Here is a 15,354-nt window from a genome sequence, read left to right as displayed (position 1 = left end):
AAACCCTCTGCTGATACAGAGGTGCTGATATAGGAAGTAATGAATAAGGGAAGCAAAGTGACTGCACGCAGAGGCTGGAAAATTTTGGAAAATTTTTATCCGGAAAAATCTTGTCTTTTTCAGCTGCTGAAGCATCTGCATCTGCATAAGTTGGGACCTTCTGAGAACCTGGACTTGTATATCACTGAAATGACCAAGCCACTCACACACTGGAGTCTCCAGCTTGATTGTTCCAGCTGTAAGTGCCAGAATATAAAAGTGAAGACGTGCACAATAAACACTGCACGTCAGCAACTGTAACACACACTTCATGTGTGTGCCACTGTTCAGAAGGACAAAGGTGAGCACAAAAAGGCCATCATTTTTGTCTTAGAACAACCACTTGGAAAAATCTAACATGACAGATTATATTACATTCTATACAAGCTACAAACACAGTACCTGTGCTTTGGGTTTAGATTGTGTTGAGTTATTAACAATCTACACTAGAAAGTTAACTGAAAGCTCAATTCAGCTTTAAAACTGAAGCCTCATCCATTATCATTGCAAACAATGATGGTAAATGGACTGATTCTTATATAGCGCTTTTCTAGCCTCCTGGAGTACTCAAAGCGCTCTAGACAACACGCCGCATTCACCCCACACACACCCATTCACACAAGCACTATTATCTACTTTGAGTGCTTTCTAACTATCGTTCATACGCATTCATACTCCGATGGAAGCATTGGAAAGCAAGTCGGGGTTAGTATCTTGCCCAAGGATATTTGGCATGCAAACTGGGGGAGCCAGGGATCAAACCTTCTCATCAGCAGCTGACCCGCTCTACCTCCTGAGCACCCCAATAATGTATGTATGGAGGAAGGGGTCCCATTTCACTGCAGGTAAGATGTACGTATAACATTGCAAGTGACAATTAAAAGCATAATCAATCAATCAATCAATCAATCAATCAATCAATCACCATCAAAAAGAGGCGTGCTTGCACTGGTCTTTAGTATTAATACCAAGTCAAAGCAGAGAAAAGAGATCTTTATTTTTTCAGCAAACAATCTCAGATCTTTGTGGCTTAAAAGATTTATTTACTAATAAAAGACATGAAAATGGATTTGTTTCAAGTGCTGAACTTTTATTTATAGTTATGAGTCATGTTTTTCATACTTTAGAGTCACTGGGACATAGTAATGGATAAAACAACATTTTAAAAATGTAGTGAAAGATGTGACAACACTGTGATTTATTTTTATTTGAAAGAAACAATAGCAAACCATCTGTGCTGTGTATCAGTAATGTTGTAAAAACATTTGAATACTTCAATTAATATAATGAAAGAAAACAGAGCAGCATGTCAATGTAGAGTAACAGTGCTGATGTTAAAAAAAGGATAACAACAGTTTACCCCTCTACAATGGCATTCTGTGCTAGCATAATTTCTTTTTACCCATGTTTATGCTCATATATTGCAAACAAATCTGGATTAAAGCGCTATTAATGTATACTTTTTTTTGTTGGAAAACAATTTTTTTTCTTTTTTAATCGGCTTAAATTAGATTCTATGTCACAGCATCCTGTTAAGGGTTAAAACAAATAACCTGCAGAAATTGTGTAATTGAAAAAGGAGATCTTTCCAGTTACACAATTCTGAAGGTATAAAGCAAGAAACCTGAGACAATACACATGAATGTAGCTGTAACTGTAGCTTTTCGTCATTTAAGATCAGCTGGTCTTTGATGTTAATATACAATTGCATCACTCACTTAGTAAGCTGATGAGTTATGAATTTTCCATCATTGTGTAGGCAGGTACATTTTAACCCTGTCCAGCAAAGCAGTGGGATCCTGGAGGAAAGCTGGAAGGTTGTTCTTGCTAATGTAGGCAGCCGAGCCCACAGCAGCAGCCGACAGAAGCAGAGGCCACTTATATGATCTGCTGGGTTTGGGCTCATCGCATTGCCTGGTCTGCATAGGTTGAGCCATTCTCTCCCACTGAGTGAGGATTGCCTGGCGGGCTCCAGCCCACTTTCCTGGCCCCCTGAGACGATACTGGTACGGCGTGCAGGGACCAAAGAGCACATTCATTCCCAGCCTGGGGTCAGTCAGCAGCATCCTTGGGATGTTGGGTTGAACTCCCACTAGCTCTGCTATTTCATCCATGTAGCTGACGTAGTCCACCTGGATGGTGTGTCTCTGACTGGTGACATACCTAAAAAAGTTTGAGTTGAACATATGAAGATGCAGATCTTAAACATAGGTTTCTATAAAGCTGAGTAAATCCACTTCATTACCTTTGAGCCATGGCCTCCTGCTTACACTGAATATCTTTTAGCATGGCAGCTGATGGAGGAAGCTTTATGCAGCCTGTTTGAAAGGGGACAAAGCTGTTTACTGTAGTAAAAATAACAACTCTATAAAAATTCTAAAATCCTGAGTGATGAGAAAAAGCTGTGTTAAAGAAAAAGTAATTTTTTACCTTTGAAGACACGTGTAGCCCATCTGGCCTGCATCTCAGAGATGGGCATAACGGCTCCCAGTGGCTGCACTAGACCAATGATAGCCAGAGTCGGGCGTTCGAGCTCAGGAGGAAACACATATTTGTACAGAGATGCTTTGTTGTTAGACACAGAGACCACCTGTGAAGCCAGGAATGGAAAGGAAAACTGGTATCCTGTAGCAAACACCTGAAAGACAGCGGTCCATGTTAGTCGAAAGTCAATTTCACTGATCTCTATGAAGGTGAAGAAAAGTATGTAATTCCAGACCTACCACCAAGTCAACATCTTCCACTACACTGCCATCATCAAACTCCACACTGGAACCTTGAAATCTGCGGATGTTGGGTTTCACCTGAACTGTTCCAGAGAGGATGCGGTTGGGAAGCTCATCATTCACTGTGGGATGTTGGCTGAACAGCCTGAAATAAAAAGTCAAAAATACAAAACAAATTCAGAAAGGAGTTTTTTCATATTATTTTATTTATACAAAAAAATCTAATTGCAAACATGAATATCAGAAAATGTCAACGTTGTCAGGCACTGATTTTGACAAGGGGTTGTTGTTGTAGCCAGAAGTTTCATACTTTGAACTGGTTGTTTACACTGGACATTGCACTGTTGTTGCATAAAATAACACCAACATTGACGCCAGCACAGCCCCATCAAAATTAATAATGGTGCTTAAAATGTGTCAGAGTTGATCGTATCCTGAACAATATGTGTCACTGCTCAGGAAAAAAAAAAAAAAGAGGCAACAATGATGATATATGCAGTAATCAATACAGGAAGCAAAGTGACTGCATGCAGAAAATTCTCATCTTTTCCAGCTGCTGAAGCATCTGCAGATGCATAAGCTGGGACTTTTCTGAGAACCTGCACTGATAGATCACTGAAATGGCCAAACCACTCATCCAGCTTCACTGTGCCAGCTTTGTGGGCCAGGTTACAAAACTCAAGGGGTGCATGATACACCTAAAAAAGCAAAATATTGCAAGTAACATATCACGCTGCTTCTGGTGTGTGCCACTGTTCAGAAGGACAAAGGTGAGCACAAAAAGGCCATCATTTTTGTCTTAGAACAACTACTTGGAAAAATCTAACGTGGCAGATTATATTACATTCTATACTAGCTACAAATACAGTACCTGTGTTTTGGCTTTAGATTGTAAAGACCATGATTGAATCTTTGGTTGAGCCGACTCTCTGCCATACTACAGAAAAAATCAAAGGGAAGAATTTTCCTCAGAATGTCCAGGATTCTATTAAAAGTCAGGTCAAGGGGCACCCCATTGTCTCCAACTCTGTTCAGAACCCAGGTTCCTCTTCGAGTGCTCAGGTAAAGCTTTGAAGGAAAGAAAGAGTAGTTAGCTCTCTTGTTGGTTCTGTCTGAATTGTCTCAATTTTACTTTCTAAACTACTAATATTACTAATTACTAATATGTAAATAAAGCATTAAGAAGATGTACAAGTTAAATAATTATGCCCATTGTTTGGTTTTACATGCTTGTATTTATATTGGATTCAGCTTTAAAACTGTGAGAATCATGAAGTTTCACATGTTAAATACTAAATCAGTTCAGACACATTTTTTCTCTAATGATGCGACCAACTCATTCCAACCTGCTTGGTGACTCTACTCAGTTCCACTGCTATGTCTCCTCCAGAGTTTCCAATTCCAATCACCACGACCTTTTTATTCCTCCACTCCTCGGGAGTCTTGTAGTCTCTGCTGTGGAAATACTTCCCTGTGAAAGTGTCAATGCCTGAAGAAAATAAGACAGACTTATGGTGGGTAGACACAATGTTTCAATACTTCTGCTCTGACCTATATTTGAAGATACGTGAAAGTATCAAGGGTTGATTTAAACAATAACACAATTCCCTCTTTATCTTGCTACAACTGCAGAGTCAGTAGTTTTTCCCCCCCCTTGAGGTAACTAAGAGGTAATCGATTGTAGGCCAAGGGTTACCTGGAAAGTCATGAAGAGGCATGTTGGGGTTGCAGTGATGTCCAATACAGATCATCACAGCTTCAAAAATGTGTTTCTCCTTCTTGCCATCCTTGTTCTCCGTTTCAACAACCCACTCGCCTGAATGAGAAAAATCTGATTTCTGCTTCACCTGCAAGACTTTGGTCTGGACAACAGAAAGACAGACGCAGGGGACAGAACAAAGTTTTTTTTTTCTATGAAATTAATGTTGTAGTAATTAGGATTTAATTTAATTTATTTATTTTTTAATTATGTGATACAATTTACCATTTCAGACATCATAAAGCATTCTTACATTAAAGCGTATGTGCTTGGTGAGCTGGAAGTGGTCAGCGTACAGCCGAAAGTAGTCCATGATGAGGGAGTTGTGCATGAAGTTTGGGAAGTGTGCCGGGATGGGAAAGTCACTGAAACACATCATCTCCTTTGAGGTGTTGATGATGACAGAGTGGTAGATGCTGGCCCTGTCTGGCTCTGGATTCTCCTAAAGTTAAAAAATAAATAAATAAATAAATAATTGAGCTGAAGCACCATTACTCTTTCAATGCTCGTCAGAGGCCTGAGTACAGTTTTATTGCATTTGTAGTTTAGTTATATCTATGTTTTTACTCGTCTAATAAATATGATGCAAATATTGTACTTTGTTTTTCACACCATTTATTTTAGAGTTTACATTTCCCAATATAATCTGCTCTATTACTGATAATTATTGAAATTAAGAATATTTAATGCTAAAACTTTTGAACTAGGTATTAGGCTTCTTGAGAAAGATTACCACTTTTTCTCAAGTAAGAAATCTAAATACTTGTTTTGTCACTGAGCAAACAAGATGCCTAATTCAAAACAGTGCTTCAACCCTTGTGCCCGCACCATTTTTAGCATAATATTTATTTCGGATCAAATTCTGATTCTCAGTGCGCACCATGTGCCCCCGAAATGAAGGAAATCCACTTCATATGTATGAAAAATGATAAAACATGACCAAAAAGTAAAGTGATTCACATAGCGTCAGCCAACCTTAAACCTCCACAGACCACCAATGTCATCGCTGCTTTCGAAGCACACAGGCTCCAGCCCCTCATCCAAACAGCACTTTATGCAAGCCAGACCCGAAGACCCTCCTCCGATCACTGCCACACGACGGGTCATACTGCAGCTCTGCGAAGGAGACAGTGCAAAATATGTTTACTGTTAACAAGAAGCTGCAGCCAATGAGCTACGCAGAGCAGGAAGTTGTGCAGAAAACAAGAGTAATAACAACGTTACATTCATTCCCCCCGTTAAATCGCAGGCTCTCCAGTTATGTTTACATTACTGCCGAAAAACACTTCCTCTAATACTGAATATGTGCCACATTTAAAACTTGGCAAAAATCAAAGTGACTTAATATGTTTATTAGCTGTTCGAAACGCCACACAACGCAGACAACTCAGTAAAGAGTGCAATCGTTGCCAAACTTTAACAGACTTCACGGACAGTACAAACAGTCTCCGACAGCCGCAATCATCGGCTTTAAATCTGTTCCAGGAAGCACTCATCAGCTGCGATCGCATATGCTCGTTTCCTACCTTTGATGCCTCGAAGAAAGAAACAATGTTTATCGTGCTGCAAGCAACTCAACTGTGGGCGGAGCGAGAGCTGCTCCCCTGAATTTATGAAGTAGCATGCTGACCCTTGATTCACTGTGGCGTCAGAATAAGACCGAGGGAAAAGCAAACAGACAACGCCTCTGCATGGCAGGACTGATGTGCACAACACACCTATAAAAATAGAAAAACAATAGTTCACAAAGCGCAAGAGCACAACAGGAGATATATTCTATTACAAAAGAGGAAGAAAAAAGATAAAATAACTACAAATAAATCACATTTCAAAGGACATTCAGATTTATTTTTTATTTTGTGTTCATGAATTTTTCCTTTTGTTGTGTTTTGCACTCAATTTCCAAAGCATGTAAAATGAAAAACATCATGTTATATGCTGCATTTAACAGTCATCCGGAGATACTACATGCTGTGTTTGTCTTTAGAAGGCACGGATCCCGCTGCCAGCCAACCGGTGTGATCAGTGGTTTGTTCTGGTTATTTATTTACAGAAATCCAACCGTGTATAACGTCAGTGTGAATTTACAAGCTCACTCAAGATCTTTTTCTGCATAAAGAAGTAAGCCTCATTGTAAAACTGTCATACTAATATGTGTTTACTTCTGTAAGTCTTTGTCTTCTTTGTGTTAAAAAAGAAAAAAAGGATATGAAATGTTCTGGACTCAAATGAAACGGTTACATTTTTAGGGTTTTCTGTGGGCTAAAGTCAAGGAGCGGCACCTTTCATAAAGCCCTATACCTAAGAGGTTATACGATAGAGATATGTCTTTGTATCAGAGGAAAAGTGGGACTGACTACCCGGGGTCTTGGAATGAAAAGCTTATTGGTTTTGTTTTCAAGTTGTTAAAGTCCAACGTCCAATGTCAGACGTGACTGTTTCAAAATGACCTGGTTTAGCTTTCCACCATGAAATGCATGACCCTAAATTTCAGAAACAGCCGGACAAAGTGAAGCAGCATCAATTCCCTCTTCAAATTATGTGCCACAAGCTGAATTCTACAGTGGCAACTGAAAGTTTTTCCAAGCAGTCATTTATGTCGATACCAGTTTCAACTGAAAATTCAGCAACAAACGTCAAGCAGTATCAAGCTTTGTTATATGTTGGACCAGCTGAGAGGTAAGTAAAGGATTTTAAGGAAGCAGGGACATTTCCTGCTGATGAAACAGGATCTTCAAATACCGCAGTGACACTGCTTAAATATTTTTTTTAACTTACTTTGCTACTTCTAATGAAACACTGTCAAACAGCACTGATATGCTTGCGTATGTTTTCATGCATTATTAAATCAACCTTTAAGTGTTAAAAAACTGCAAGTCCTCAACCTGCCAATTGTCGCGTTTTAGTCTGTCTTCATTCTCTCATTTTCTCTGTTTGTTTGTATTTATGTGCGTTTGTATGCACTGGCCTTTCTGCATTGTGGGGACCAAGTTTCAGACACACACCTGGTGGCAGGAACACACCTGCTCTGATGATCTCGTTTGGGCAGCTTCATAAGGAAGGAGCAGTGGATCAGTCTTTGCTGGATTGTTGCCTTGAAAGCGGTAAATGAAGCGTTGCTCCTGCTCCTATTTTTTGGGTTAATTGTGAAGATACGTTAACTGGTCTGTCCCTGTGCACAGCATTTAGAAATTGTGAGATATCGAGTGGTGAGCTGACTCTGGTGTGACAAAGCTACTTTGTCTGCATCTAAAAGGAAACCTTGTGGAGACTGGACCTTCCAACTGCTAAGATATTTTTTTGAACGGTGTTTTTTCTGTTGACTGTGAATAAATGCACTGTATGCAGCCGTGGGTGCGAGTCCTGCCTCTAAACATGACACAAATCTTTGAGCCCTAAAAATAATAAATACTTTAAAAGAAGAAAGAAAAATCATGGACTCTTAAGCTTGACACTCTAAGCAAAAGCCGCAAGTGGCCATAAAGTAACTGTAGAAAACATGTAGACTTATGGAAATTATTTATTAGAAATTTTATTAGAAAATTTCATTACTGGCTACTGGAACGACCACAGATTGTTGGCTGAGTTATTTGCCAGAAAATAAAATTAAAAAACAAAATTTTAAGAAAGCTGCAGAAACACTTCTGTTCAGATTCTAGTGCAGAGTTAAACAAATCCAGAATGTATATTTTAAAAACTCATGTCTTTCATTGTTAAAAACAGTCTAATGCAGCCTCTTCGTTAACATTAGTACTATTATACTATTAGAAGGTCTATTGTGGTCCTCATGCCACTGTGGTCATTAGAAGTCGAACCATTCGTTCTCACTATGTGATGATGGCCTGGCTGACTTCAGCCAAGTAAACTGATTAAACTTTCATTATTTTAAGCCTGTATAGCAAAGCAGTGGGATCCTGAAGGAAAGCTGGAAGGTTGTTCCTTTTAACATAGACAGTGAAGGACAAAGCAGCAGCCGACAGAAGCAGAGGCCACTTATATGATCTGCTGGGTTTGAGCTCATCACATGGTCTGGTCTGCATAGGTTGAGTCACTCTCTCCCACTGAGTGAGGATTGCCTGGCGGGCTCCAGCCCACTTTCCTGGCCCCCTGAGACGATACTGGTACGGCGTGCAGGGACCAAAGAGCACATTCATTCCCAGCCTGGGGTCAGTCAGCAGCATCCTTGGGATGTTGGGTTGAACTCCCACTAGCTCTGCTATTTCATCCATGTAGCTGACGTAGTCCACCTGGATGGTGTGTCTCTGACTGGTGACATACCTGAAAAAGTTTGAGTTGAACATATGAAGATGCAGATCTTAAACATAGGTTTCTATAAAGCTTAGTAAATCCACTTCATTACCTTTGAGCCATGGCCTCCTGCTTACACTGAATATCTTTTAGCATGGCAGCTGATGGAGGAAGCTTTATGCAGCCTGTTTGAAAGGGGACAAAGCTGTTTACTGTAGTAAAAATAACAACTCTATAAAAATTCTAAAATCCTGAGTGATGAGAAAAAGCTGTGTTAAAGAAAAAGTAATTTTTTACCTTTGAAGACACGTGTAGCCCATCTGGCCTGCATCTCAGAGATGGGCATAATGGCTCCCAGTGGCTGCACTAGACCAATGATAGCCAGAGTCGGGCGTTCGAGCTCAGGAGGAAACACATATTTGTACAGAGATGCTTTGTTGTTAGACACAGAGACCACCTGTGAAGCCAGGAATGGAAAGGAAAACTGGTATCCTGTAGCAAACACCTGAAAGACAGCGGTCCATGTTAGTCGAAAGTCAATTTCACTGATCTCTATGAAGGTGAAGAAAAGTATGTAATTCCAGACCTACCACCAAGTCAACATCTTCCACTACACTGCCATCATCAAACTCCACACTGGAACCTTGAAATCTGCAGATGTTGGGTTTCACCTGAACTGTTCCAGAGAGGATGCGGTTGGGAAGCTCATCATTCACTGTGGGATGTTGGCTGAACACCCTGAAATAAAAAGTCAAAAATACAAAACAAATTCCGACATGAAACAATCCAGACACCAATTACATTGTAAAATGTAATGTATTAGTAGAATACTATACCTGTGCCTTGGCTTTAGGTTGTACAGAGCGTGATCAAATTTTTTGTTGAGCCGGCTCTCTCTCAGACTACAGAAAACACCAAAGGGAAGATTTTTTCTTAGGAAACCTGTCGCCCTGTTAGAAAACAAGTCAACAGGAATCCCATTGTCCCAGACTCTATTCAGAATCCATGCTCCCCTTCGAGTGCTCAGGTAAAGCTTGAATGAAGGAAACAAAAAAAATTAGCAAGTTTTGCTGTTACGTCTTCTTTAATGTCCACATCCATGTGTCACAGGTCACTGCTTGTGTAGTATTTAAACTGTTTTCAGCCTAAAACTGTGAGAATGTTGAAACGTCACGTGAAATTATTTTCATCACTAAGAATGTTAAATACTCAACCAGTTCAGAGACATTTTTTCTCTAATGATGCGACCAACTCATTCCAACCTGCTTGGTGACTCTACTCAGTTCCACTGCTATGTCTCCTCCAGAGTTTCCAATTCCAATCACCACGACCTTTTTATTCCTCCACTCCTCGGGAGTCTTGTAGTCTCTGCTGTGGAAATACTTCCCCGTGAAAGTGTCAATGCCTGAAGAAAATAAGACAGACTTATGGTGGGTAGACACAATGTTTCAATACTTCTGCTATAAAAAGACTGATCTATATTTGAAGACACGCAAAAGTTTCACTCATGCTTTGTTGAAGGTTGATTAGTTCTGCCCCTTGAGTGAACTATAAGATAAGAATAACGTTCCTTTTGATAAAGTATATAGTTGGATCAGGTGACCCAAAATCCTCCCTTAGTTATACTGCAATAGGTCTAGGATTCCACCGATGCATTTTGTGTTTCTTCATCAGTCATCTTTTTTTGCTTAGTATGTGTTAATACACCTCTCTGGATTTAATTATTAGTTATTATTAATCTCTGGCTCACTTCCACAGCATTTCTTTGTCCTGTCTTCATCCGCTTACTCCCAAACTGGCACTGAATTGAATGTTGATAGCTTGTAGTGCAAGGGTTACCTGGAAAGTCATGAAGAGGCATATTGGGGTTGCAGTGATGTCCAATACAGATCATCACAGCTTCAAAACTGTGTTTCTCCTTCTTGCCATCCTTGTTCTCTGTTTCAACAACCCACTCGCCTGAATGAGAAAAATCTGATTTCTGCTTCACCTGCAAGACTTTGGTCTGGACAACAGAAAGACAGACGCAGGGGACAGAACAAAGTTTTTTTTTTCTATGAAATTAATGTTGGAGTAATTAGGATTTAATTTAAATTATTTATTTTTTAATTATGTGATACAATTTACCATTTCAGACATCATAAAGCATTCTTACATTAAAGCGTATGTGCTTGGTGAGCTGGAAGTGGTCAGCATACAGCCGAAAGTAGTCCATGATGAGGGAGTTGTGCATGTAGTTTGGGAAGTGTGCCGAGATGGGAAAGTCACTGAAACACATCATCTCCTTTGAGGTGTTGATGATGACAGAGTGGTAGATGCTGGCCCTGTCTGGCTCTGGATTCTCCTAAAGGGGGAAATTTATTTAAAAAGATAATTGAGCTGAAGCACCATTACTCTTTCAATGCTCGTCATAGGCTTGAGCACAGTTTTATTACATTTGTAGTTCATTTATATCTATGTTATTACACATCTACTGCAAATATTGTACTTTGTTTTTCACGCCATTTATTTTAGAGTATAAATCTACCAATATAAGTCTGCTGTATTATTGATAAGACTACTTTACAGTGCATAAGGTGACATATACTTCATATAACACTTGCTGTTGGAGACTTAATTACTTCAATAATATCTACAGTATTGTGCAAAAATCTTGAGCCATCCATTTATATTTTTCTTGAAAGGAACCAGACAATTTTATAAAGTGGTCTTGAGTGCTGCTTCTCCAGGCTTTCTGGAGGTTTTTGAGATTTTCTTTAGACATCGGCTGTCTTTTCAGTCAGTTTTAGTTTGGCTCTTGTACCTGATGATTTTCAAAATGAAAATTTAAAATTGAGATGCTGAGATGTTCTGGTGTGTGAAATGTAATTTTAAAAATTTATGGCAGCAACACTACTCAAAAAAAAAGTTGTAGCGCTTTTATACCTTTCCACATTGATTAGGTTTGCCAGATGGTCCCTCACATTTTTAGTCCAGAGAATAGGCACCCATTTTTTCTAAAAAGGGTTTCAAATTTAGATTTATTTTGTACTTAGAAGTCTCCAATTTAAATAAACCTGTGGCCAATTAGTTTTAAAGTGCTCATCCAGATGTTTCTTTTTATTACCGCTTACATAATTAATCTAGTAAAAGGAAAGCACCAACCTTAAACCTCCACAGACCACCAATATCATCACTACTTTCGAAGCACACAGGCTCCAGCCCCTCATCCAAACAGCACTTGATACAGGCCAGACCTGAAGCCCCTCCACCAATCACTGCCACACGACGACTCATGCTGCAGCTCTGCGAAGGAGACATCAGATCGGTTCAAAAATGTTTACTGTTAACAAACTGCAGCCAAAGAGCTGTACGCAACAAGTAATTACCTTCGGAAGAAACAGAAAAAGCTGAAACAGACTTTTAACCTGATGTAGCAGTTTCTTCTTGACCAGGGGTAGGCAAATCCAGGCCTCGAGTGCCTGTGTCCTGCAGGTTTTTAGATTTTGTAGATATTACCCTGGCTCAACGCACCTGAATTAAATGATTAGTTCATTACCAGGCCTCTGGAGGACTTCAAGACATGCTGAGTTGGTAATTTGGCAATTTGAAAGTGCTGTGTTGGATCAAAGACACATCTAAAACCTGCAGGACACCAGCACTTGAGGCCTGGAGTTGCCTAGTCCTGCCCTAGATGATATGACGACAGTCAAGTCAAGTATTTATTTATTGTCATTGTCAAAGAACAATGAAATTGCGTTTGGGGCTTCCGTACAACCCGTTAATAAAATAATGAAGAAAAAAAAAATACCCCTTAAAACCTAAGTGTAAATATTTAACCCAGTGTGACTTCAGTGCAATGAGACAATCCTTAGCAACAACATGAGAACATGACAGGTAATGTTCATAGGACATTCAGACAAAGACCTGAGAAACATGACAAAGTGCAACAATGCAACCCGTTCAATATTATTATTATTGACAGCGTTGATCTTTATTCTGTTATCTTGTAAAAAAGCATAAGGTTCAGAAAAATTATAGTGATTACAAAATGGTTCATTTCAGGCTAGAATAGCAAAGGGAAACCTGTCAGTAGAGAAATGAAAGAGAAGGAACAGGGAGTATCAAAAAAGAAGGAGAGAAAAAATTAACAGCCAGCCCGAGTTGAAGAAAGAGTTTCTCATAAAGGAAAGGGAAAGATGGAGAAATAGAGTGAAAAAGAGAAAAATAAAGAACATCAGTGATCTGAAAGAAAGAGAAAAAAGGCAGAAGAGAAGGTTTTGGAAGAAAGCACAGAGAGACAAAAGGAGAGGAAGTACAGCAGGGTCTAAACACACAACCACAGAGTACTTTAGGAATCAAGGAGTAGTAGGTAGCTACTTGCTGGTGAACTATTAAGATGTAGAACTTGACATGTGCAAAAACAGAATTGTTATGTGTCTTGTGATATTACAAAGGTTGCTAAGGTTTAATAGTTATTTTGAAAGAAATAATATCTTGTTTGCTACTAGTGTGTCAACACCGTCAGATTTGTGTCACCACCATCAGCACCTTGTCAACTCCATAATATGGAGTTTTGGTTTATTTTTCTCTTTTGTAGAACCATATATTTTCCTCCCTCATGATCTTCCAATAAAAATACTTAATTTTTTCAATAAATGTGTAATTTGCATTCTGCTTAATATGATTGTTTCTTATAGAGATTAAATACAAGCTTCTGAAAATATGTATGACTGTAACTTTAATAATAAAAAGCCAAAACAATCTTACTTTTGAATGTAGTATAATTACTTTGAAAACATATGTGCATAAACAATAGAATAGAGAAGCTGCTAATAGTCAAAATAGCTGAAACAACTTAATTAAAAATATATATTTTTGCATTTCTTTGTGTCTGACGGTGTTGACAAAAACCTTGCACTTCTCCAGCAAAAACATAAATTATTAAAAAATGTTACACCTGGGAGATTGTACCAAAACATGGTGAGACAGCCAAAACTTTGTGTAACAATTATATGTAAATATGTTTTTGAAAAATCAAAAAAATATATTTTAGAAAATTAAAACCTGTTTCGTCCCTAATCTCAGGAATCACTGATAGCCAATAGGCTACTGCCTGCAGGAGTGGTAGCCTACATACATTACAAAGTGCTGTAAACATTACTCTTGATTCTGCTACACTTATGAACTCAAATGTTATACAAAGTTCTTACCTCTAGTACGTTGAAGAAAAAAATAATTTTTGTGTTGCCTGTAGCCTAGTAGTAGCTAGAGTGAGAGCTGTGCAAGTAGGGTGCTAATCATTGATTCCAAAGCAAGCAAGCCCTTGGATGGACTGCTGACCTATAAGGAGAGTTAATATGAGTAAACAGAATGAGACTGAAATGAACTCTGAACTCACCATCTCTGGTCCAACTACAATGACTGAGGCTAACTCTGTGGCTAAGTGCAAGGGGTACTTTGTCCACGCTAGTTTAGCATTTCTTTTACTTATTTACTGTTATTATTTACTTATTTACTGTTACTTATGCTTATGTTGGTTGTTGCTTTATTGTTGCTTTATTTCAGCAGGTGATCAAGCAGATATCCAGTGTCTTTTCTCTCTATCCCTCTTCTCCTCCATTTTTCTTTCCTCTCCTTCTGTTAACTCTCTTCCCAACTTTTCTTTCCTTCTTCTTTTTCTTTCCTGTCACCTGTCACTTTCCTGTTTCTTGGCCTTCAGACAATAATTCCAATTACTACAGTACAGGATGGGGAAAAAAAGGAATTCTTTTAATTTACATTTGTAATGTACTGTGTTTTAAGTGGGATTTCATCTGTTTGGGTGTGCGTATTCACAACCATGCTTAAGTTCTGGCTGGTTTTTGTTTTTTTAAACACGTGACTTTTGCTACACTTGCACAGCAACAGATCTGTGCAGTGATTTGTATTGGTGTGGATTGGTTTGTCTGTAAGTGGATGATTCCTTGACCTTGCGGATCAGGCTCACAGGATCAGGCTTTCGTATGTACCACCAGGGGACGAATTACTCAGTCTTCATTTTGCAGATTGGACACTTTTATCTGTACTAACAATATTTAATGATTATTCATTCCTATGGATAAAAGATTTTCTTATGGTTCCACAAGTAAGATGCACTAATGTTCAGTTTCTGGTGAACTTTAGTGCACCTTACTTTACTGTGAGGAAAATGTCGTGGCATGCTGTGTATAGCAGCTAATCACTGACATCTATTGAATAGCTCATGCTGTTGCACTTTGATTGTTCAGCGATATTAATATCAATCTTGTATGAGCTTGTATGAATTGTTTTCTGGTTGTTGCACCCACAATGGTATGCTGCTGTAGCCCCTTTGCTTTAATGTGTTTTTGTATATTCAGTGATGATCTTCTGAATACCTTAGTTATAATGTGTGGTTAACATTTTTCTCTTTTTTGGACCATTCTCTAAAAACTCTGGAGGTGACTTGCGGGGAAATCCCACAGATCAGCAGTTTCTGAAATATCGGAAATGCCACAAACAACCACATGCAAGCCACATTCAGTCAGTTCAATCAACTTTTATCTCCATTCTGATGCTCGGGTTGAACTTCAACATGTTGTC

The 15,354-nt window shown here is 38.9% G+C and overlaps 2 protein-coding genes across 4 annotated transcripts; both read right to left on the bottom strand.

The window, feature by feature from the left end:
• Positions 1 to 1,084: 1,084 nt before the first annotated feature.
• LOC146546580 (flavin-containing monooxygenase 5-like) lies at positions 1,085 to 6,184 on the bottom strand. Of its 2 annotated transcripts, none has more exons than XM_085263700.1 (10): positions 6,051 to 6,184; positions 5,500 to 5,640; positions 4,778 to 4,966; positions 4,462 to 4,627; positions 4,112 to 4,254; positions 3,637 to 3,833; positions 2,763 to 2,910; positions 2,470 to 2,677; positions 2,285 to 2,357; positions 1,085 to 2,202 (listed from the first exon to the last, which is right to left on the bottom strand). In XM_085263700.1, the coding sequence occupies exons 2-10, from the start codon at positions 5,629 to 5,631 to the stop codon at positions 1,788 to 1,790; spliced, it is 1,671 nt and encodes a 556-aa protein (XP_085119826.1). In that variant the 5' UTR covers positions 5,632 to 5,640; positions 6,051 to 6,184; the 3' UTR covers positions 1,085 to 1,787. The 2 variants fall into 2 exon arrangements, with proteins under 2 accessions (XP_085119826.1, XP_085119825.1); XM_085263699.1 differs by lacking the exon at positions 6,051 to 6,184 and adding an exon at positions 5,749 to 5,929.
• Positions 6,185 to 8,026: 1,842 nt separating this feature from the next.
• LOC146546579 (flavin-containing monooxygenase 5-like) lies at positions 8,027 to 14,094 on the bottom strand. 2 transcript variants are annotated; one of them, XM_085263701.1, is made up of 10 exons: positions 13,965 to 14,094; positions 11,917 to 12,057; positions 10,928 to 11,116; positions 10,612 to 10,777; positions 10,035 to 10,177; positions 9,609 to 9,805; positions 9,363 to 9,510; positions 9,070 to 9,277; positions 8,885 to 8,957; positions 8,027 to 8,802 (listed from the first exon to the last, which is right to left on the bottom strand). In XM_085263701.1, the coding sequence occupies exons 2-10, from the start codon at positions 12,046 to 12,048 to the stop codon at positions 8,394 to 8,396; spliced, it is 1,665 nt and encodes a 554-aa protein (XP_085119827.1). In that variant the 5' UTR covers positions 12,049 to 12,057; positions 13,965 to 14,094; the 3' UTR covers positions 8,027 to 8,393. The 2 variants fall into 2 exon arrangements, with proteins under 2 accessions (XP_085119827.1, XP_085119828.1); XM_085263702.1 differs by lacking the exon at positions 13,965 to 14,094 and adding an exon at positions 12,141 to 12,216.
• Between the last annotated feature and the right edge of the window lie 1,260 nt (positions 14,095 to 15,354).

The sequence above is a fragment of the Mchenga conophoros genome, linkage group LG23 (genome assembly GCF_057382185.1).
Source record: "Mchenga conophoros isolate Kocher_MC1m ecotype Shallow Benthic linkage group LG23, M_conophoros_male_GT1.1, whole genome shotgun sequence".
Taxonomy (NCBI): Eukaryota; Metazoa; Chordata; class Actinopteri; order Cichliformes; family Cichlidae; genus Mchenga; species Mchenga conophoros.
The sequence above is the reverse complement of the archived record's forward strand: the minus strand, read 5'-3'. Positions and strand labels throughout refer to the sequence as shown.

Excerpts from the sequence above, each read along its gene's own strand:
- LOC146546580 (XM_085263699.1), bottom strand. Across the intron at positions 2,678-2,762 it reads TGGAAGATGTTGACTTGGTG|GTGTTTGCTACAGGATACCA; the intron begins GTAGGTCTGGAA and ends GCTGTCTTTCAG. Across the intron at positions 2,203-2,284 it reads CAGGAGGCCATGGCTCAAAG|GTATGTCACCAGTCAGAGAC; the intron begins GTAATGAAGTGG and ends AAACTTTTTTAG.
- LOC146546579 (XM_085263701.1), bottom strand. The coding sequence starts at position 12,048 with ATGAGTCGTCGTGTGGCAGTGATTGGTGGAGGGGCTTCAGGTCTGGCC. Across the intron at positions 10,778-10,927 it reads CCAAGCACATACGCTTTAAT|ACCAAAGTCTTGCAGGTGAA; the intron begins GTAAGAATGCTT and ends TCTGTTGTCCAG. Across the intron at positions 8,803-8,884 it reads CAGGAGGCCATGGCTCAAAG|GTATGTCACCAGTCAGAGAC; the intron begins GTAATGAAGTGG and ends AAACTTTTTCAG.